At 39.2% G+C, this 24,181-nt stretch overlaps 2 protein-coding genes across 2 annotated transcripts in view; both read right to left on the bottom strand.

Annotated features, from left to right (window-relative positions):
- The window catches only part of LOC111324875 (uncharacterized), an 18,555-nt gene extending 5,968 nt beyond the window's left edge, over positions 1 to 12,587 (bottom strand). Inside the window, exons 1-12 of the mRNA XM_022928542.2 lie at positions 12,418 to 12,587; positions 11,506 to 11,782; positions 10,584 to 10,899; positions 9,590 to 9,732; positions 8,255 to 8,715; positions 7,459 to 7,641; positions 6,848 to 6,973; positions 5,987 to 6,154; positions 5,333 to 5,575; positions 3,144 to 4,637; positions 2,480 to 2,716; positions 1 to 744 (exon numbers count right to left, since the gene is read on the bottom strand). The exon at positions 1 to 744 is cut by the window's left edge and continues 561 nt beyond it. Coding sequence (XP_022784277.2) covers positions 1 to 744; positions 2,480 to 2,716; positions 3,144 to 4,637; positions 5,333 to 5,575; positions 5,987 to 6,154; positions 6,848 to 6,973; positions 7,459 to 7,641; positions 8,255 to 8,715; positions 9,590 to 9,732; positions 10,584 to 10,899; positions 11,506 to 11,740 — 4,350 coding nt within the window. The 5' untranslated portion in view covers positions 11,741 to 11,782; positions 12,418 to 12,587. The remainder of the gene's footprint in view (positions 745 to 2,479; positions 2,717 to 3,143; positions 4,638 to 5,332; positions 5,576 to 5,986; positions 6,155 to 6,847; positions 6,974 to 7,458; positions 7,642 to 8,254; positions 8,716 to 9,589; positions 9,733 to 10,583; positions 10,900 to 11,505; positions 11,783 to 12,417) is intronic.
- Positions 12,588 to 15,070: 2,483 nt separating this feature from the next.
- On the bottom strand, positions 15,071 to 18,643 carry LOC148730369 (uncharacterized). Its single transcript, XM_088759506.1, has 4 exons — positions 18,497 to 18,643; positions 17,730 to 18,101; positions 16,599 to 16,714; positions 15,071 to 15,347 (listed from the first exon to the last, which is right to left on the bottom strand). The coding sequence occupies exons 1-4, from the start codon at positions 18,630 to 18,632 to the stop codon at positions 15,279 to 15,281; spliced, it is 693 nt and encodes a 230-aa protein (XP_088615632.1). The 5' UTR covers positions 18,633 to 18,643; the 3' UTR covers positions 15,071 to 15,278.
- Between the last annotated feature and the right edge of the window lie 5,538 nt (positions 18,644 to 24,181).

Genomic DNA, 24,181 nt, shown 5'->3' with positions numbered 1-24,181 from the left:
AGCCGATGATTTGGGTCCAGTATAACGAAAAATGCTTATGATCAATAGGTTAACCGGCAAGACGACCAAACCACTTTGAATTCCAGTCATTAACTCTATCCAATTAAAATTAATTGGACCAAACGTAACTTGGAGACCTTGTTGTTTTAAACCATACTCGTAGAACATTGCATTAACAAGCATGGAGGAGAATAGAAGTGATATACAGCAAGTTAAGCGCTGAAATCGAGTAAAAGAGCTGTTTGGCGGTCTGGTGTAGACTGAAAACCATAGGTGACCATCTCCTATGTCTTTGGAGGCTCTTGTGTAGAACAGATTGTGGAATCCTGACAATTGTTTTCGATCAGCCACAAAGAGTACTCTTTCAATTTGTCCATCATCCTTTTCAACAGCCAACCAGCGGTTACACATAAAGAACCATTTCTGACCTGTAGCCACGTGACGGACTACAACCTGATGTAAATTCCATGATGGACTCGGGCCTGAGTTGTCGTGCCATAATCTCACATAGTTTAGTCGACCAAGAACGTGAGGGAGTCTCACCACAAAGGAGCATACACTGCCTCGAGAAAAAGGATTTTTACCACAACTCAGGGGAAGTATTTCAGTCTCTCCCTTTTCGGCGTTGATCATCATGGAAACATTCGCAGTTGTACCAGATGAGCCAAACATTCCTGTGTAAACAGCAATCTCATAGGCATGACTTCCAGGCTTTGTTATCCGCACAGGAATGGACACAGACAGCTACAAAACATAAAGAGGAGTTATATGATAACCTGAATCATACACGCATTTTGATTGGTTCTTAATTACGATCGATTGAAGGACAGAAGTATAGATGACATCACCATTAACAAAATTTTCTTATAAGAAACGATTTGGAAATACACGAGACAAGAAATATAGGGGATAGAAACCGACGTTTCGGTGCACCTCGCACCATTATAAAAGGTTACATAATTAATAATAAAATGGGGTTTGTAAAGAGGCTCTTCACAAGCCGCATTTTAACATTAATTATGTAACCTTGATAATGGCACAAGATGCATCAAAACGTCGGTTTCTATCACTTATATTTCTTGTGTCGTGTATTAACAAAATTTTTCTTTTTTTATCATACAAAACAAAGGGATTCTATGTTGCAGTAGGTCTGTACAGTATCAGTGATCACAGATGACGTCAAAATATGGTAAGAGCATCAGTAATACACTCGACTTAACAAACGTAAACACCAAAGCGTACACTATTGAGTTATGGATGCACGCGGGAGTTTGCTTTGCACGAAAGAAGCATAAGAGTCGCACGAGGCGATAGCCGAGAGCGACTCTAGCCTTTTGAGTGCTTAGCAGACCTCCAAGTACATCCATAACGCAATAGTGTACACTGTGGCGTTTACCATTTGTTTTATAACATAACATTGATACATTGTAGCAAAAGGGTTTTCTTTTTTTTGAAAAACTCTTACGTGACCAGAAAAAACAAGCGCGCGGGGGAAACTAGTCTTTGCATTTGCTCATGTCAGCAGCGTTCACCCATGGGCAAATGGTGGACGCTAAATTGACCAATTAGAGCGCGCGGTTTACTTTGTTTATCAGATACAATGAAATATATGAAGTTCATATATCTCAACTGCGGTATTAGATACGTATGATGCACGATCCTCGCAGTAGATAACGCTATTTAAGCAATAGCGAAAATCAGACCTGAAAAAAATCAGGCCTCTACGGGACTCGAACCACTGACCTCTGCTATACTAGTGCAGCGCTCTACCAATTGAGCTAACAAGCCAACCGGGAGCAGGCCGTTAAGTTGATTCGTAATAAACCCGTGAAAGAGATAAATCAGATACAATGAAATATATGGTGGACGCTAAAATTGTATCTGATTTATCCCTTTCACGGGTTTATTACGAATCAACTTAACGGCCTACTCCCAGTTGGCTTGTCAGCTCAATTGGTAGAGCGCTGCACTAGTATCGCAGAGGTCAGTGGTTCGAGTCCCGTAGAGGCCTGATTTTTTTCAGGTCTGATTTTCGCTATTGCTTAAATAGCGCTATCTACTGCGAGGATCGTGCATCATACTTAATTTGTTTATGTTATACTACTTCTCGTGTGCCACTTTTTGCTCTCAATACTTTTTCACATCATCTATGATCTTTTACTAAGCAGACGCATGGCAACACGGTATATCTTTGCCGAGTAGATCATATGATTTTACGATTTCAAATTATCTTACGGGGAACCAAATTATCACAATCTTCAGTTGGTTTATAGCACTGAAATGCAACAAAAAAGGCTCTGAATAGCAAAATTGTAGGGAAAAAACGGATATAATTTCATCCGGCTGAGCAATTTACAATGAACGAGATAGCAAGAAAATAATGATACCTTTCTAAGACAGGTAATATAAGCTTAAGAAATTCTAAGCTTTTGAAACAGAAACCAACTTATCATATCAATTTAGTTGCAAATTATCTTACCCTTTCTTTATCTCTTTTGTCAGCTTTTCTTACAAACACCGCAACGATAAAGTACAACAAGAAAAATACACCAACGGCGACGATTACTCCGATATTTCCAGTATCGCCGAGGCTGGCAAATCCGAGAAATGCCGTGTCAAATTCAATGGCGCTGGGCGGAGGAAAAAGCTCTCCTCCAAATGAGGTCAGGTGGTTGCAGAAACATTGTAGGACTTCGTCAGTCGAATTTGGACCAGGCTGTCAAAAAAGTAAAATATTAAAATCCGGTTAACTCTACAAACCTCTGTGGGAAAAAATTATATCCAAGCAATATATTTCTTCTGTATTACTGATGTCTTAAGGTGAAATACGTTTTAAGAGTTATTTAGCGGTGAAATATATCTAAACACAAATTTTTGAATGAAGAAGAAGTAAAAAGAAGATTGGAACGGATAAAACGAACAAAATGTGTTGCAATCAGCTAATAAACAAACGAGTGCTATTGCAGTTTTGGCTACAAGCAATAGGTTTACCACTAAATTATCCCAAGGTTCATTTCTTTCTAAGTCACTCTGCATTTTGCCCTTAAGTCAAACAATCGATTGACCGCAACCTTTATTGACAGCTATCGCCTACGTGGTAGAGAAATGGTGTTGTCCATAGTTTTTTTTTTTTATAGTTTTACCTTGCACCCCTTTGTGCTCCATTCCTCTTTCAATTCATCCCAAAAAAGGCACGTGTAGAACCTAACATCAAATGTATACAAGGTCGAAACATTTGCATCAAGAATGGGTATTTCAATGAGCTCCATTTTTGCGCCAACTTTAGGTGGGGGAGGCTTTTCGTCGACTTCAATGCAAAGTCTTCTAGCCTTAACATCTGATTCTGGGTCTCTTTCTGTCAGCGAAAGTGACCTTCCTTTGCGGCGGCGATCGTCGTCGTCGTCGTCCTTTTCATCGTCATTGTCATCGTTATCATAATCATTATGAATTCCCATCTCCTCCTCCCAAAGCCATAGTCTAAACGATACAATACGTTCGCATTTTTTGCCATTATACCACCTGCACTTTTTTAGTTTTAATGTTCTGTTATAGTGGTTGTTCATCTCCTCGACAACGGATTCTTCGAGAAACTTTTCCACCTCTTTCCTTTTTGTCATATTTAGTACCACGTGCCACCAGTGTTGATCTGTGTGATTACCAGAATTGTCAAAATTATTATCCATGTCATCCTCTGCATTTTTTGTATGGTTGACGAAGGGAGTTATGTACGGTTTTACACCAACATACCACTTGCCTAATTTTGCGAATGAAGTATTGAAGAAAACTTTGAACGGATCTTCAAGACACCTTCCGTAAGTATCATAAAACAGTTTACGAGGCGCGAAAAGGATCTCCCTGCACTGTCGGTAACGTTGTAAATCCAGTGCATAGCAAGTTAAAACGTTAACCAAGTTCTTACATAATGTATCATTTGGGCACATTGTGAAGCTTGTGAAATTTCTACACGTCGCAGGATTTTCCTCGAGAGTCTTGTTAAACAGGAAGTAGAGATTAGGAATCTCATCGCACGAACAGTTTGAGTAAGTCAGGTTCTCATATTTGCACACATCAGGACATTTGAACGCGTCTTCGCCGTTTTCAGACGGCGCGGGCGTGGGAACGGAATCATTTTTAGGACCGCAGGTTTTGGGTTGGCCAGGTTTGGTAAAGTTGGCATCATGATAGGTAGATGATACATTTACCTTACCTAAGCATCTCATAAACCTAGATAAAACGGTGCAATTTTCATCCTCTGGTGGTAAACATGAGGTAAGATCTGGCAAGATAATTTTATCGTCAAAATGAGTTTTGTTTGGTCTTTTTCGGTGCCTCAAAAATACCTCCAAGTGTGACTCGTTGAATGGCACTATTCGAAGTGAAAACGCCGTGTCTTTATGTTCTACTCGAAAGGTATGATAAGCCATGGTACCATTTACGGGATTGACAAAGTTGACCGATATGTTTTGACTTTGAATTTGACTTTTCGTGGGGATATTTATCTCAATGTCCGATCCAGAGTTCTCAACTGGTATCAGATTTCCATGTTCATCCAGGAAAGAAAGACTGACCACGCGTGTTCCTGCTTTAAGGGTATCATTTTTTTGCCATATGAAAGGATCCAAATCAGAGAATTGCACCTAGAACAAAATGAAATTTGGAGACACTTAAAATCAGCGACGGCGGCGTGGCCGAGTGGTTACGGTGCTGGACTTGTAATCCGGTGTCCCAGGTTCAAGTCCTCCACTCTGCCACTCACTGGATTTGTTCTCGGTTTCCCCTAGTTCCAACAACTCCTTGTCTGCGCTCTGTAAATAGCCCACTTTTCTGCCTCCTGCCGGTGGGGATCTTTAAGCATTTAGTTAATCTATATTGTGGCTGAAAAACCCCTTAGGGGTAGTTTCATTCTACGCACCTATTATTATTTTATTATTATCAGCATGGCTGAGTATGATCTATGAGCCTTTTTTTTAAATCATATCGAGCAGCAAAGAGAACGTCGCCAAATATTATCAAAGGAGTAAGTAATGAGGGTGACACTGTGTAACTGTTAAAGCCTCGTGATAATAGGCCGTTGGGCAGGCGACCTAAAAATCAACCAGTCAATTGCAAGTAACGGTCCACCAATTCTCGAATAAAAAATTACAAAGAAGGACTTTCATCTTCAACAGAAACTGGTGCACACTAGATAGGCACGTGTAGATAAGCATCAGTGCGCGGCCAGGAGGACTAGACTCTAGTGAGGGGTACCTGCGATAAACTACATCTCTTCTAAGACGATGCACAAAACTTGTAAGATGACTTAACCTTTACATCACTTGTTTTTCTTACTTACATTGCGATCAATAATTTTAGAATGTGACCCATTGCCCAACGAGAGGTTTGATGGAAGAGAAAATGAACCCCCTCCGACTTCCAAACTCTGTGGTAGGGCTTCATCAGCATGCTGACGGTACAACTGCATGGTGACACGTGGACTTTGAAAGAAAGTAGGAGTTTCACCGGGAAGCAAACGGTCAAGAAAGACCTTGGCTAGAGTATCAGTCAAGCTCCAGGCTTTCTTGGCGACGTCTCCAAACTGAAAAATTCGAGAAAAAGTTAGGAGGAAATAATTAGAAACTTTTTACTTTAAAGTTTGGTTCATGGTGAGTAGTTTTTCATGACTAAGAAAATGTGAGCTTCTAGTGTTCCCGTTCAATGATGATAAGAGACCTGCATTGTTTACTTTTAAGAGAAGAACTTACGTACTGAACAAAAGTGACTTTTAAGCTCCGAAGCACTAACATGGTTATGATCCATTACCACTTTAAGAAAAAGTCGCTCACAACAAGCGCACAATTAAAAGCTATTTTTCATTTGTGTTTAGCGGATGTATTCTTCTAATAAAAGCGATCCTCTTTGTACATCGGAGTAGAAGCATATAACCCAAGGCTATATGCTTCTGATCGTAGCTAATGGTATGTGAAATCTTATTCTATTATCCTCTGACCTGTGAAGCATTCACACTCCCGCTGGACAAAACTGCTCCTCCTAACAAGCTCCCTGCCACCAATATGATTTGTTTGCCAGCATTTTCGACTGCATCTCTAGACTCCGTGTTGTTTTTTTCCACCGACAAGACGGACACCATGTTCTCACAAGCTCCTAGGGCTTGGAGCTGAAGAGAACGATTTTTAGTTGGCTTTAACGTTCGTATATCTCAATAATGTTTAATTCTCATCATACTAAGCAGCAAAGCAGGATTCGCTTAAAAGGGAAACGAACACTTCTAAGAAAAGCGGTAACTGAAGTTAGAAGTTTGGCTGTAAGAAGTTAAGATTTCATTGAAGCATGAAAGAGTTGGATTAGTTAGTTACCAAAGGAGATTTCAAGATCATGTAATGAAATAAATTCAAAGAGGAATGCACGAATGAATATGGTAAAGCATAGTCGAGTTACGCAAGAGACCGCAATTTCTATCGGTTTACCGGCGCAATAAACCACTTGGGGTGTTAGAAGAACACAAGAAAAGTTCGTAAACCACGAACCGGAGGCGAGTAATTTTCAAACTGTTCGAGTACTGTGACCAAAGACGAGAGACCAGTTATCACACACGACACTACTCGTGCGATAAACACCGTGACGCCGTTTTGGACAGGTCCCCAATTTAACAAGGTACTCTGTGCTGATCGAAGAGTCGGCCGGAGGCTAGTATGTACTATTCCTTGCCAGCAGTGACCAAAGTAGCTAATTTTGATTTCAATTAACCCATGATACCATCCTCTTGCTGATAAGCCCCCCTTTTCTCGCCACATGTTTGTTTAATGATGTTATGTGATAATCACTTCATGGAGACAAAAGCTCAGCTTACCCCTGATGAGGGAGAAATGCCCCCTTCCTCCTTTGTAGCCTCGACCAACACACTCGCTATCTGATTCGCATTTGAAGTGTCATTTATTGTTAACTTCGTTATACTATTGATGACGTTCTCACGAACCTGTCAATGAAAACAGAAATGCCACCAAAATATGATAAAGCTAAGGGACTATATTGCTAAAGAAAGAAATTGACGTAAAGTATTCATAAATAAATAAGGTAAATAACATTTTAACCTGTAGATGAAATAAAGTAACAAAATGATCCCATTAGTTGAACGGCAACATGATCACATAATTCCATTTTACAGAAGGCACGTAAAAAATAACATGCATTGAGCCCTGTGGTTCCCAGGTATTGGTAGGGTGCTAGTACCAACAGGGCCACCGCGAAGCCAAATGCTGGCTCCGGTTTAAATTGATACTCGAAGCCACATGCAGGCCTAGGTTTAAGTTAGAGCTCCATTTATACTCTTAGATGCGGAGAGGCGTTGTGCGAGTAAAGTGTCTTTCCCGAGAACATAAGACAGTGGCCCTGTCAGGATTATGCCTCGCATTCCCTGATGCGCAGCTCATGTTTCTCACAGAGAACGAGGTGATCTCTTACCGTGGAAGTGTCGGTGGTTGTAGCATTGCTTTGTGCCAGAGAGTTGAAAGCGCTGAGAATACCAATACTCAGCTGTACGGCATTTTGTTCTAGTCCCTTGTTTACGATATCTTCAAGCTCACTGTCTTCGCCTGTTAAGCCTGATGCCTGAGACTCGAATTCCTCTCCTGATGGCGTATATACCTATAAAAATGCGCAAGGCCTGACATATCATACAGTATGAATAGCAATAAGTGTTTGGAAACAGATAAAGCTAACTTAAACTTGGTACTTTACTAGGAACCTAAGCTCTGATAACATTGGTGAATCTCAGTAAATGCACATCCAGTCACGAAGCAGTAATAAATTGTTTGTGACTTTATACCATACTTCTAAAAAGAAGAAAAAGATTGAAGGGACATAGAAGGACGATTCCATCTGAGAACAGAAGTCTGAACTGTGACTTCTGGCTTACTTTCATTTCTTGAATTTCTTCTCAACAACATGAGGTAATTAAAACGTAGAGCAATAACTGGCACACTAAAGTTTCTTTCTCTAATAAAATCAACTATTCTGATAACGTGCTTTCGTTATGCCAAAATGTATCCCTTTTAATAAATTCTAGCTTAGAAGTGTAAAACGTATGCTTAACTTTCTAACGAGTTTTGAGCATGAAAATAATGAATCCTTTTCTCCTTAATGAAAGAACTCCACACGAATGCTCGTTGGCAAGAAGAGGCATCGGACATTTCGGAAATAACTTATTTACCTATTCCATGGTGTGGAACGAGGAACCTCCTTTTATTTTGATACTTACGACAACAGTTAAATTGATTTTAGTGAACGCCAAGAAGGAGTCAATGACTGCCACTTCAAGTTGCAATCGATTACCATCACTTTCATTTCCCACCGGTAGACGTAATGGTATGGAATTATTTGTTTCCGATGCTAAAAATATGTATGTGCCGTCCTCTTTCGGAATGTTCACTTGGTAGGTCAGCGGTAGGTCCGTATCGTACCAATCATTGCACTGTAAATGGAACGTATCCAGGGCTGCCTTTCCTTCACTCTTATCCATTTTACACGTCCCCAGTTTGGGAGGGCTGTTTGTATGGAAGTCGTAGAAGGAATATCCTTCCCCCCTGTAATAAGTCACAGTTCGAAATCTTATCTGGTAGAACATCTCCTTTTGGAGAAAGTTTTCCTTCAGAACAATCGCTCTACCAGTGGATGAGGTTATCAATGCCTGATAGAATCCGGCTGTTTCCTTCCATCCTCCTACGTCAGTTAACATACAAGCAAAGACTAATTATCCATCAGAGGACCACCGAAATTAAAGAGTCGCACCCACCAGATTTTTACCTCCTCCTGGGTTTGCACTTCTTAATACCAAATATGTATTCCTCGTTAGAGGCATATATAAGCCCAAAAATTGTATTGATTTGCGACTGTCAAAGGTGATCAAACCATATTAACTTTTCCCAGAAATCCTAATGGTCTGTGAAGCAGAAAAGTGATGATAGAATTAAAGAAAAATATAGGAAGGGTGGTGGGGGGGTCATGTTGACGGTAAAAAAAATAAACCTTTTTGACGGCTGACGGTTACATTAAGATCATTTGACGGTTGACGGTTAATCTTTTGGAATGTCGTTTAGAAAACGAACTCAACGCGCGAATTTAGCCGTAATTTTTCCATAATGACGCTTTTGTAAAGAACTGCTAATTCATAACACCTTCGTAAATGACTAACGTTTTACGACACCGGAAATGTTTCTACACCGGAAGTTAGTTCTGCCTCTAACCCGTTTTACTCGCGACTAGAAAACAAAAGACTTGCGTAAATGTATTTTTGTGATATATCAAAACTTTTGCTTATAAACGACGGAACTTTACCCCAATTAAGGCAATAGTTTAATTCTTAGTTGAGGATATCTGAGACATTCGACGACTAAAATTGGCTTGCTTATTTGACGGTTGACGGTAAAAATACTGCGTTTTTGACAGTTGACGGTTAATATTTCGGCCATTTGACGGTTGATCCTCATTGAGACCCTTTATTAGTCTATTCGATTGAAAACCAGCAACCCCTTCTTCTTAAAATTCACAACCAACTAGGTACTACTTACAAGACGGATGCACAATGATAACTTACCTCCGCCATCCTTTTCTTTTTCATACATAAACCATTTGTGTGTCAGACTTTGACTGCACTTGCTTGACAGTCCCACGCAAACTGCATTCAATTCAAGTCGCAAGTTAATGACTGCATTTCGCTCGCAATTCGCGGACGTACAGCTGAGATACAAAAGAAAATGGACAAAGCAGGTATGTTAGATAGGTATAGATAAAGAATTACACCGTGGATGTATTCGTTCAAATTCGTTCAATTCGTTCAAATTTCAGGAGGCACCAGGGGAACAACTGAGACCGGTCACTCGTCAGTTTCCTCCGCAAAATTTCAAAGGATAACATAAGAAACGACCACTGACTCTTAAGGTAAGCGAAGGAGAATTAATTGTGTAAAAAGGTAACAAAATAAAAAAAAGGAAGCCTCGAAAGATTTTTAAAATCAAGCTTATTCAAGTGTAGGTATCCTGTTGACTTACCATTCTCTTTTGAGCTTTACCAAACAAGTTACGGGGCGGGGTGGGGTGGGGGGGATGTATGCCCTTAAATCGCAATGAAGTTACTGGTTTGTGTGGTTGTTTGTAACTTGCGTGAGACAACTTGGTTCGGACAGCCTGAAACCAGGGAACCTAGTTATGCCTGGTCATTACAACATTCATATGAGTAGACGTTTGACCCTGTGTCAGCTATTGATTGCAAAACGTCATATTTAGTTTTACCCTTCCCGCGCAGTACTGGGTTAGTTTGCATATTATGGTCTGGACCACGTGCTTGCAAGTTTGTTGTTTGCAATTCGTTTTGTCACGTTTCCATCAGGCCTACAAATCTCGTAAGTAGTATTTCGTTTCGTTTTGTTTCGTTTACTTTCCTTTATTCAAATCTTGTTATTTTCCTTTTTTTTAGTCAGAACCAGATCATACGGGTCAGATTATACACATTAAACAGATTGTACAGATCGAGTCGGAAAATTATTTTCATTAGCGCTGCTGTGCATAATTCTTTGTAAACAAACCGCGTACCTGATATTAAATGGAGGAGGGGCCTCTGCCACGGCTACTTTCTGCGTGTAATAATCAAACCGTTGACGTTTCTCCACTCTGAGGATTATGTAATATGTGTGTCCTCGCACCATCAAACTGTTGTCGAATGTTATTGTAAAAGAAGTATCGTTGAATGGCAATCTTCCGGGTCCTTTATTAAAGCAGCCTCCAGATCCAGTGGAGGCTGACGAAGTACCGTCAGGATACACCACAGGAAGAGAACTGGGGTCATCAATCTCAGGACTCTCACCTGGTTTATAGCAGATCCAAGTGAAATTCATTCCAGTGTAGTTTCCTAATTGAGAAAATGGTACATTGAGTAAGCACCGTTCAGTTCTTTTGCACTGAAGATTTGCAGTACACGCCTAGTATTTCTGATTTGGTATCAGAAGGCAGTTCATATGATCTTTTAGAGCTTGAGGTATCAAACCGTCTCCAGGTTCCCCCCGGCCTCTGCCTCACCTGGTGTGAGACGTAATGCTATGGACCCGGCAGCGGCTCACCCTCATAAAGTGGGCTCCAACCGAAGGGGGAGGAGCTTTTTCCAACGGGGAAGAATATCAAGAGCGGAGGTTTTTTAGAAACTTTTTGTGGGGCGAGGAAAATTATCATCGATGTATTGTGCGTTTTCTGTAATATTTTTTCATATGTAGTTCATTTAGAAAACCTTATCAATTGGAAACATTGTTTTGATATTCAACATGATATCGCCAATAAGGTGTTGCAGCACGTTTTCTAATGGCGCTCAAAGGAATGCACATGCAAACACTTGTATTTGTTTCTTGTATTGTAAATCCTTTGAACATTTTTAATGATTTTATCTCATTATGAGCCTTTGGGTACCTTTTCTACCATATTTTGTGAATATCAATCGGAATGAGCGTATAAAAACCTAAGTTACCTTTCGCAGCAAAGAAATCAGGGTCGTAGGTGTCACTGCCATCCACTGTCATTATGGTATTTTCAGTGTATATTGCATCGTAACCCTTGGCAATGTAGACATACAACGGACCAGGTTTGATCTCAAGAAATCCAATGGCATGACCGGCTTGGTAAGGACTCATAGGCGTGTTCACCGCCAGTTGCACAACGTAAAGACCATATGATAATAATCGAGCTGACAATGACCAAGACATCGACCTGCTGACTGTTTGGAAATTGCTCACGGTCTCGTTGTCCTAAATGGAGATAGAATGGAAACGATAGATTCTCCAATTTGTGTAGACCGCTAAAGACTGGTCATAATGTTCCTGGCTTATCAAAGTAAGTTCCTATGCGATTGACAAAAGAGGAGTTCGTTAACGAGTTCGTTAGCAGAGCGGACGGCATGTACAAGAATGCTGTTAAAAAACAGCTTACCGCCTTTAAAGGAGCAGCCAAACAATTCATAGGGATATGATTGTCACGAAAATATGTTGGATACATCATTGTAATTGGTGAAATAAAATACATAAGCAAAGAATAAAAATAAACCAAACAACAGAAAACATATCATGTACTTCTTGAGAAAGGGAGGGTCGGACAGGAAAATACTTGGTTCGAAGTCCTGACCTCGAACAAAATATTTTCCTGTTCGACCTTCTCTCTCAGTCATTTAGTACATATCAGCTTTTTTCAAACATCTCAGTGGTCCTCGAATCTGATTGGCTGATTTCAAGCGCTCCAGTGGTCCGGATTAAAAAGAAAACCGCTCCGTGGCCTCAGATTTACTAATCGGATCAAAAAACAAGTCTACAAGCTGCGAAAATCCTGGAAACGCAAAATATAGACAAAAGAGACACGACCTAATCAAGGTACATTAAATCACACTAACCGGGCCAAGATACGCCACTTCCCATGTGTAATTCTTCTTTGGCGGATTTGCGCAGTAGAAACTCACATATCCCTGAATTACTCTAGTATCCTGCCTGCGATATGTGGTCGGGTAGTTAAAATCGCGCGACAAAGATGTTGATACGCGAACATAGGAGCTTAATCCAGGACACTGTGCTATAAATTTTAAAAGGAAAGTGACAATAGGGACTATATCAATTATAATAATTCAATAACACATTAACTAAAACTTATCCTCAGAATGTTTCATGGGAATATCCTCATGAATTTTCGAGTTATAATTAGCCCTAGAAACACGCGCGGTGTGAATTGTCATTTACGTGAGCAGAACAAAAACTGTATGCACTAGTTTTACGCTCTGGAGAGTTTTTGTTACTCTCGCAAGTTTGTCAAGTTTGATAAGAAATTGGTTGTTATAGTGACATAATATGACATCATGCTACGCACGAGGTTGAGAGATTTCTCAAGGAAAACAACAAAATGAGCTTTTAATGTATTTGAAATGAAGCCTACAGGGATAACTTGGCTACACGGCCGAAACGAAGATCTGTACAATGATCACCTTATAGACCACTTTCATAAATGGCTGCCGGATTAATATTCTTTTGTTTAAATTTAAATTAGCCTTTCTGGCCTCGTTCTCCAGTATAAAATTCAAAAGAATACATTATCTCAAGCGAGGCCAGAAAGGCTAATTTAAATTTAAACAAAAGAATATTAATCCGGCAGCCATTTTTTAAAGTGGTCAATTAATAGCCATTATCTTCCTACCTGTGAACTGGTGTACGGCCATAACTTCCGCGGCAGAGAAATTAAGAGTTAATCCTACCATCTTATCAGCGATGTACGCAATATTTTGAAAGCTTGTCGGAAAGTGATAATGTCCTATTATGTAACTGGAATTGTGGTCGGGCCTCAACGAAATAAAAATATAAAAAATTTTAATGCAATCATTCATCTAACATAGATAACTTATTACTTTTGATGTATTCACGAGTGTTCGTAGGTGAGCATTGTTTGAAACTGTTCGTTTCACTCTTCCCAGTCTCTCGTTTCCCCGACGGCCGATCGTATTTGAAAAAGACTATGAAAACTATCCACGGCTTTTACCCAGTAGAGTGTAAACCTACTGTGAAAACATTTTTATTGGACATTTGCGTGCTTAAACAGCTATTGACTCCCAGTATGTTTGCATTCATTAAACCTGATGGCAATTACAGAAAACCTCGATGGTACATCAATCTTTGAATGGTCTTATATTCTGCTAAACAGTACGGAACATGTTGATCCTTAGCCCCTTTCACTCCCAAGATCTCATTTGCAATTCTATTTACTGTCTGCCATAAAGTTCTTATGATGTTAGTTTAAGAATTTGGTTTTGGATCAACTGATAATCCCCTGATTCTCTTCTTTCCTTATTCTCAGCACTTGCCCGCTTGATATTGTATTGAGTCAAAGATTAAACCACCCTGTCAATGCACAAGTCGTAAATAGAATAGGACAGCTGATGAATTTCTTGTAACCCGATAATGAAATATATTGGGTAAACATTGTTTTTCCTCTTATCACGAGCATGAGATAGAGGAGGACAGTAGCTCTCTAGAACACGGGCGTCTATTGCATAAGAGAGAAACTGAAAATAATATGTTCAATTAGAGAGACTAATGCCATAGCGGAACAGCGCTTTACCAACTGAGGTATCTAGCAGGCCCCGGTTGTTCGAAGGATGGATAACGCTCTAAAAGGATAAATCTCTATCTAGTGGATAGCGTAGTACGTTTTGGTAATACTTATCCGCTGGATAGTGATTTATCCGTTGGATAGCGTTATCCGCTCTTTGAACAACCGGAGCCAGGTCATTATGTTGGTTCGTAATGACTGAAACTCGTGAAGTGATGAATCAATGAGTTTGGTTATATAAAAATCATAAATGTGAACTTTTTTTTTTATGAAATGAATATGAAAGCTAGTGACCAGCTTCTAGTTGGCTTGTTAGTTCAATTGGTAAATTACTGTAAGTCGTTGGAGGCCTTCCGGTATCAATAGGTCTGCTGTTTACATGTCAATTTGTTCAATAATAATTAACAATAATAATTTATTGACTTCTAAAGCGCTATAATCACCTCATATCCAACAAGCGCAAGTGGAATAATTGTTTTATTAAAAAAAACGCCCCCAAGATATTAGACAAATCTCCTCGACCTTATTTTGTGAGAAGAAACCGGATTTAACAATGTACAGAAATTAGATTTTGTTATAGTGGCTCATATACCATAATGGTTGAGCCAATAAAAAGTCTTGAATTGCATTATCCAATGATCCAGTTTTTAATAAATATATATATCTAAAAGCGCCGAAATAATAAATCAAACAAAGATTTTAATTAAACATAAAGTGCATGAAAATCCCCACTGGTAAGATGCAGACCGGTAAGCTATTTACAAAGCGCGGCCGATGAGTTGAACTTGGGGCAACCGACAACAAATCCAGCGAGTAGAGGGTGAAGGACTCGAACCCAGGCCACTTGATTACAAATCCAGCACCCTAACCACTCGGCCACGCCGCCTCCAATTTGTTTACATCGATTTAGTGTCAGATTTGCATATTCTGACCCCTACAAATAGTCGTCCCACGCTCCGTGTATGTACGACTTAAAATGGAGACATAGCAACCATGAAGAGCAAGGTTAGTTGGAGTCATATTTTCTACAGTTAAGAACTTATTGACTTCCCCATAAGCTTTGACAATGTCAGTAAGAAAAGATTACACATGAATGAAAACAAAATAACATACATACTAGAAGAACAAACCCTCCTTCAGAACGAAGAGAAGTAACATATTTTACCTGAAAAACATTAGAGTTCCATTGTAGACACCACATATTTTTCGATTGGTTATCTCCTCTACAAGCTGCAAGATTTCAAAAGAAACGAAAGATGAACGACAAAGGAAACAAACGGAATGATAGGCATTACCACCTGAGCTTATCAGTTTCTACAGCGTAAAGTGATTTTTGAAGATAGTACCCTTACTTCTCCTCCTGCTGAATGGAACAAGTCATGATTGGATAACCCCCCCATAAGAGGTTTGCTTAACAATCTCCTCCTGCTGAATGGAACAAGTCATGATTGGATAACCCCCCCATAAGAGGTTTGCTTAACAATCTCCTCCTGCTGAATGGAACAAGTCATGATTGGATAACCCCCCCATAAGAGGTTTGCTTAACAATCTCCTCCTGCTGAATGGAACAAGTCATGATTGGATAACCCCCCCCATAAGAGGTTTGCTTAACAATCTCCTCCTGCTGAATGGAACAAGTCATGATTGGATAACCCCCCCATAAGAGGTTTGCTTAACAATCTCCTCCTGCTGAATGGAACAAGTCATGATTGGATAACCCCCCCATAAGAGGTTTGCTTAACAATCTCCCGGTATCATTTATACTGCTAGGTGAAGAGAAACTCTCAAAGATTAAGTGTCAAACTAATGAACACGACGAAATAACCTCAGCCAAATATTTATATCAAAGGTACGTCTTTCGATCCAAATTTTAGCTTTCGAGCTACTAAGCCTTAATAGATTTTGATTAAAAACAACAACCAAAAAAAGACTAAATAAGGATTTTTATCGAATTTAACCCTTTCATTCCCAAAATCTCATTAGTAAATATATCTTATTAACCAAGCGCGAGGGCCGTACTGGGATAATATCGGCCCGAGGTCTTGACAGTACGGACCGAGCGCAGCGAGGTCCATACAAAATAGAACGAGGGCCGATATTGTTCCAGTATAAGAGATTTATTATACGATTGAAGTTCAAAGGGACACAAGCACGGTATCATTCGGGACCATTCGGGACAGTGCCCGGTCCAATACAGAGAGAATATTGACCGGCAATACAACATTTTGATTGGTTGATTTTAGTTATTGGCCCTCTGACTGCCCGAGTCGTGTAATAATTTTCCTTACTGTCTACAATACAGTTCTTCGGATGTTAGTTTAGAGAATTTAGTATTAGATCAACTGATAATCCCCTCATTTTGTTTTTTCCTTATTCTCATTATTTGTCAGCTTGAAATCGTATTGATATTGTAAGGAGGAATTCTGTCTTATATTTAGTCGCTCATGGGAGTTAAATGATAACACAACTCTGTTAACCTACCAAGGATTGCAACCTCGACGAGGCGTTTGTGAACGCCAGAGAATTCTTAGAGAAGATATCTTCATATCGTGGAAAGGCACCGCGATTTAGCCGGACTAAAAACACCACGTCGTAGGCTGTCGTCAAAGACAAATATAAAGTTGTCATTATTTTAAATTATTTTGATATGCTGTTGTTTGAAGTCCACAAACAGTTTGCTATTATCAAATTTCAAATAGTCAACTAAGCAGTCAGATTGTCATTCAGTTTCGATACAATTAGTCAGACCGTCGGTCGGTTATTCACTCATTCTTTCATTCAGTGAGTCATTGAGTTAGCAAGTCAGTGGGACAGTGAGTCAGTACGTCAGTGAGTGAGTCAGTGAATCAGTGATTGAATCAGGGAGTCAGTGAGCTAGTAAGCCAGTGAGTCAGTGAGACAGTGAGTGAGTCAGTGAGGGAGTAAGCAAGTGAGTCAGTGAGTCAGTAGGTCAGTGTGTCAGTGTGTCAGTATGTCAGTGAGTCTGTGGGTCAGTGGGTCAGTGAGTCAATGAGTGATTCAGTGACTGGGGGAGTGATTGAGTCAGTGAGTGAGTGAGCGAGTGAGTCAGCGAGTCAGTGGGACATTGAATTAGCAAGTCAGTGGGTCAGTTAGTTAGTCAGTGAGTCAGTGGGTCGGTGAGTTAGTCAGTGAGTTAGTGAGTGAACTATTGAGTCAGTGGGTGAGTAAGCAAGTGAATCAGTGGGTGAGTAAGCAAGTGAGTCAGTGAGTCGGTGGGTCAGTGAGTCAGAAAGTCAGTGAGTCAGTACGTCAGAGAGTGAGTGAGTGAGTGAGTGAGCGAGTGAGTGGGCGAGTGAGCAAGGGGGTGAGTGACCGAGTGAGTGAGTGAGCGTGTGAGTGAGCGTTTGAGCAAGTGAGTCAGGATTCAGTGAGCCGGCGAGTCAGTGAGTGAGTGAGCGAGTGAGTCAATGAGTTGGAGAGTCAGTGAGTCAGTGAGTCACTGAGTCATTCAGTTAGTAAGTCGATGAATCACTGAATCGGTGAGTCAGTCAACCAGCCATTCCGTCACTTGGTGAAGGTTCAAAGGTGGCGAGCGTTCTATAGGGTGCTTAGAAATACTGATAAAGATAAAGCTAAATGCTTATGACATACCGTACACGTTGTACACATTCATCTTCAACGAATCACCGAGACCACTACCGCATTGAACAAGGTAGCTGTAACACCGATAGCACCACCCCCACCAACAGTAATGATAGCAGTACCGTCGAGTAGATACGACTTTACCGTACTTTTTGTAAGTTTGCTTGGCATCTGGCCCAGACAAACATCTCCCACCATTGTACAATGCAAAGTACCTGTAACCTCTGCCTGTTGAGGCTTTGGCGCAAGCCTCGACTTTTTGTTGGCGTTGAGAAACTGATCCTGATAAAAGAGGGTCTTGACCTTCTATGGAGGGTATGGGAGGTTGGAGACTTGATGCAGTCTTATAGCAGTAATAATCCCTGTTGTATCTATATGGGACTAAGAGGAAAATGGAGGAAATTATAAAGAAAAACCTTTTCCCCGAGGATGATTGTTGTTAGAGTATCCTTCTCTCAAGCATAGTCTTCAATTAAATCTGAGGATTTCTAGAGAGTTCTTTCCTTTTAAGTTTTGTTGATAACAAGGCAGGAAGAAAACGAGTTTAAGAAGCGTTGTACATAAAAAATTGGCGTCATGTCTTAATCAAAGAACCTGGATTCTTAAAAGCTTGAGAATTGTCCACTTATCGAAAGGAACCACTTTTCATATACCACTTCCCTCTCCCGACTCCTCGCCAGAAAGGTTAGTGAGATGCGGTAGCACTGAGTACAGCACAATGTAAGACAAAAAAGGTAAAATTTAAGAACTGAAACATTTAAATCATCGACACTCACATGTAAAGTTTTCCACGAGTGGAGAACAGTTCCACTCTGACTGTGCATATACAGCACACTGCCGTCCAAAGAGGAGAAGCACTGATTGGGCAATAATATTAATAATTTGCAGTAGAGACGCCATCCTGAAGCTCATCACGGAACTACTTTGACTACATTGGAATCAAGCAAAAAAAAGAAATAAACTAAAATAAAAGATTATTGCGTGTTGATGAGTTTTAGGATACATTAGTGGTACGATTGCTAAAACCAATTATTATATGGCTGTGTCTCACAAGGACTGGGAACTACCGAATTCACGAATTTGATTGGCTGAAATCAATATTGAAGGCGGTCTATATTTTCCCATCTAGACCGGTATCTAGACCAGTCTAGAAAAAAAGGTACAAAGAATATAAAAAATTGGTTTAGAAGACACAGCCATATAGTAAACATCTTATTAACCGAGCTGGGTCGGTCTCTATGGGAGAATCTTGACCTCGGTCTCTGGTACAGACCTCACTGCGTTCGGTCTGTACTGGCGACCTCGGTCAAGATTCTCCCATACAGACCTCCCACTCGGTTAATAAGAACTAAGTACGAAATCAAATTTTAAAAGCCAGTCTCAGTGGTAGAGCGTCCGAAGTACTAATCAGAACGTCGTAGGTTCTATTCCTATTGAGAGCTCTTTTTCTCCGAATATATACCCGCATTATTCACCAAGTAACATTTCATTTTCGCTCAAAACACTGAGGGCTTAAATATTCCTTCCTCATCTACATTATCATTACACAGAAGCATTACAAATCAACATTCCTTTCCTAGCAGTATGCAGCAAGCTGTCAACATAGACCTAGTTAAACGGGTTTTCCTGATTCGAATCTCCTATAGCTCAGTGGTAGAGAGTTTGATGTACTATTCAGAGGGTCGTAGGTATGACTCCTACAATAATAAAAATAGTAATAATAATAATAATAATAATAATAATTTATTGATTTATAGTGCGCCTTTTAACATACCAGGTGATCAAAAGCGCATTACAACAATAATTAACCTAAATCTGTACAACTACTAGTAGCAATCGGGGTTCTTTTACTCCGAGTTTGCCTGTACTGTTCATTACTGAATAACATCTTTACCACGTACCCTGTCTTTTTTAATAAATTTTTTTCATGATGTAGTTTTTTTTATCTCTTTTATCTTTCAGACTTGCATTGCCATTCAAAGTAGAGGATCATCAAACACAGTAACTGTACAGGAATCTACAATGACAAAAACCAAAAATTAGCCAAAAAAATAAAGCTAACTCAAAAAATTCTTATCTGCTTGCTAGAAAAAATAGAAAGGTGTCATGGTGTATAAAAAGATTTTATATGATTCTATACTTTATTTTACTGATTTTACATCAGAAGCAACCAACTATATAACTGATGTTCTTAGACGCTATAAATGTACATCTTTGAAGTTAGCAACCCAACTAGCACCATGCAAACTGAATAGAGTGGTAAAGGGATCAGTACTGAGAATATGCCGCTTACTAAAGTTAGTATCTAAAACGTCACTGTAAACCGAGATTGAAAACGGCAGAAAATGTGGTGATTTTTCGACTTCGAACACAACACAACAGCTGCTACCAACTTTAAGGTTCGACTGATTCAAAGAAAGGTCGACTGTAGCTCTCCGTACTACGTACACCTGCTGCGAAAAGGTTTTAAGAACTTTCACTGGCCTCAAATTTGTTCCGTTTTAACTCCGACGAATACTTATCACAGTTAGTCCAGATCTCAATGTTTTCTTTGATGCCTCACTCATGTGAAAATACATCTTTTTTTCTTTAAATATGATGCATGTTTTCAGTTGTTTGTTTTATTGCTTTTTTTCTTTTTTTTTTTTTTGTTATAAGGACTAAATAAAATCTTAAAATTAATTGGAAAAGAAAAATAATGATTCTTTTAATGATGAGAAACTTCTTTGTCTGACTAATCCTTAACAGAGTTAGAAAAACATACACCTCCTTATTGGGTTTTTTGCAGGGTTTTTTTTGGCGTGTCACGTTTATTTTTATATCTTCCAAACAAGCTTTACGAAATAATTCTATTTCCATAACTCATTTAGGAGATGATGACATAAAAGTCGAAACCGCTTCAATATTCATTTATAAAAACGCAACTTTTCGAAAACCTGCGTCTCTTTTATCTTTTCATGTGCCTCATGTACCTGTTTCGTGTAGTTTCCTGATCTCAAGAAATGCACTCGAGCTTTTACGAGATAGCAGCAGGTTACGCTATCGAGTCAATCTTAAAGGTAAATTTGGCTGAGTCAGTGTTTGTTTCGTTAATGCTTCATTTTGTTGAATAATAAATGCAAAATGGGAAGTGTTAGTTATACGATTTTCAAATGTAGTAAGATCAAATATTCTAGAGGTGAAATCTGAGGCTTTTCGGTTTGATCAAAGTCTTTATTCGTGCAAATTATACATTGTATCTTAAGTATAATTCTTTACAATCAAAGGGGATGACGACAAAAAAGGAACGTTTTTCTTTGATCAAAACAGGATGAAATTATGACGATGAAAGCATTCTTTTGTTTATTTTAGGAGGATAGAGGCCCATTTCTCGAAAGTTTCAGTAACTTAAAGGGCCCGTAAAGAGCTGTTCTGTTTTCATTCAAGGAGGTTAAAATGTTTTGAAAATCATACAATGATACCATCAGCTATAGAGACGAAATGGACTGGTTAGGATGCCAGTACCTGCTACTCTTTTCTTTAAATTTTGATTTTAAAATATGATTACGGGCCCCGAGTATGAATTTACACTTGTTATGAAACCTCTTCAAAACTTTACGATTTCACCAAAATTAAGTCAAACTATCTTTAAGAGGAAATTGGGAAATCTCACCTTTAAGCAGGCAAAACGTTGTGACAACTGAAGAAAACTCTAAATCTAGTTTTTTAAAGTCGTCTGAAGAATTCTGAAAATCTTCAACTTCCAAAACGGCCTTTGTCTTTTCTCAAAACTATGATTTTACAGTATTGTGGTTTAACATCTGTCATAAAAAATTAATTTTGACTTCTGCTGAGAATGTTTGTCCTAGCCTCTGGTTTTCATTTTCGCCTATTATTGTCAACTAATTACCTCGTCCTCCCCCTTAAGAAAGAAGAAATAGGGAGGGATATAAATGAAATTTTTAATGAATTGAAATAGCTCAATTGTTTTGTTGGTGGCAGTCTAGAGTTAAAGTATTAACCTCTAAGAGCTCAGATTTTTTATACTCAAAATGTGAGTTTAAGTTTCTGAAAGAAGACGTGCTCATTAATTCATTTCTTTCAACACCTGTTCCTTGACCGGAAACGGTTTAAAGTTTGAAAAATATCATCAAAGGCTAAGGAGATGCCAACGGTTTTCTAGTCATCAAGAGTCATCAAATCATACCGGTACACCAATTTGAAGGAGTTTTTGCCGATAAAATCTCAGTTAGGTGGTTTGCAACCAATCTCTAGAGACACAGGCAAAAATGGTGAAAGGAACAAATGCTAGTGGACGAACAAAATAAGCTAAGGAGATATCTATTGTTTCCGTCCACCAACATGGGGGCAATGACGTAACGTTCAAACCACCTAAGGAGCTGACCATTTAACTTTTGAGGGGGGGGGGGGGGGTTGGGTGACTTCTGGTCATCAAGAAATTTTTTTCCTAGCAATCTGCTGTGCAGGATATTTTTTTTCCGTTCTCGATGCCCTTTTTTTTCTGTTACATCTGGGCTGCATGCAATTTTTTTCTTCCAATAAGCGCTTGCAGGAAATTTATTTTTCAAATCACCCACCCCCCCTCCTCCTAGAGTTAATGGTCGGCCCCTAAGGTGGTTTGCAACCAGTCTCTAGAGACGCAGGTAATAATGGTGAAAGGAACAAATGCTGGTGGACGAACAAAAGAAGCTAATGAGATATCCATTGTTTAAGTCCACCAACATGACGACAATGATGTAACGTGCAAACCATGCACCTCTACGGATCTCTAAAGGCAGCTGTGTTCGTTAATTAACACCAAACAAATTACTGCAGGGTTTCTAAGAAAAGCATTGACAATCTGGCGAAGGAGTGTAGTTGAGATAATAGTTGTTTCTGAACCAACTGTGAGAAGAAGAGTAAAAAACTGTTATCTCCCGTTGCTATCATGTCATTTAAATATTCTTGATTTCGTGATTTCGTTAACTAAGACAATACTGAGTTGAAATCAGTGTAGGATTTTACTTCAACCTCGTTCCCAGCTTGTGAAGTGACACTGCCAGTCAGTAATAAAGAGAAGTAAGAATGTAGGGTTTTTCTCTGTTTTTATTAGAGCTTCGGGAGAATTCCGAAAGATTCAGTTCACTTCCAATTTGGTGTAATATTACGTGATCCAATTTACAAACAATTTTAATCATATTCATATATGACAAATCAAGTCTAGAATCTCATTTTCGTGAATTCATGACTCTTTGAACCCGAAATTGCGTCAGTCGATGAAAATTAAGATTTCAAACCAATACACTGAGAAATAGTTCATAATCATTTGCATCGATATCTCCTTGAAAAAAAAAAAAAAATTTCATGACACTTATTGAGGGAAAGAATTACGAATAAGAGACAGGAATGAATTTGACGCGATCGGCCTCAGTATCTTTTCTCATCTTGTACTGTAAATACAAATTACGTAATCAGACGAATAAGCGTGCTCCTTTCCAAAAACGTGGTATTGTTTTTCAATAAATGGACCAGGGTACGGTGAGCACGGTGTACACGGTGTACACGGTGTACACGGTGTACACGGTGTACACGGTGTACACGGTGTACACGGTGTACACGGTGTACACGGTGTACACGGTGAGTACCGTACAGAGCATACTTTCTATTGCAGAATTTTTGTGTACAAATTATCCCCTTGACTGTGTTTTACAACACAACAGAGCACAGACTAGGCTTCTCTGTTTGTTTTATAATAAAGAATCCGTTAAATTACTTTCAATTTTTGAAACAAATTTTATGTCCAAAGGGAACAACAATGTCGTCAGCATGCTCTGTACGAAAATAAGTCGATCAGAATCCTTGTTAAAATGATCGAAGTAATCTGATTGATTGAAAATGTCAAGCCATCATAATTCACAATTTGCAGTAATTCACAAACTGAAATGGTTCGGCAGGTCGAATTAAAATTTTTCACAAACCTTTGTTTGTTCCTTCTGTTATTCCTTGCCGGCTCGTTTGTTCCGAAATTTGAATTAATGAAAAAAAATTAGAGGAAGTTCAGGAAATGGTCGGACATAGTGGAAATTGGCAGATGACGTGCAGCTTTAGCTTAGCTCATTGTTTTGCACTCAGATAGAGCACGCTCTTTCAATCGTTGACGGCGCGCATAATTATACCCGTACCTTATCATGAATTAGAGTTATACGCTACACGAATTAAAGACATTTTGCCGTGAGAAGAGTTATATATACTCTATGATTTTGACTGTCTAATCTAACATTACCTACTCTGCCATTTGAAAGTTGATAGTTTTGGCTGTGAATGCCTTAAAGCTTAAAAATAGAACAAAAATTGTCAATAAGCAGGAATTTACATCATAGAGTGCTTTTATCACCATATGCAACACCTGTTATAGGTATCACCTTTTAAAGGTTCAATTTTTTAACTTTCCGACAGAACATGTAAAGAGGTAGAAACACACT

Source organism: Stylophora pistillata, chromosome 5, assembly GCF_964205215.1.
Source record: "Stylophora pistillata chromosome 5, jaStyPist1.2, whole genome shotgun sequence".
Classification (NCBI taxonomy): domain Eukaryota; kingdom Metazoa; phylum Cnidaria; class Anthozoa; order Scleractinia; family Pocilloporidae; genus Stylophora; species Stylophora pistillata.
This window is presented reverse-complemented; position numbering and strand designations above follow the sequence as displayed.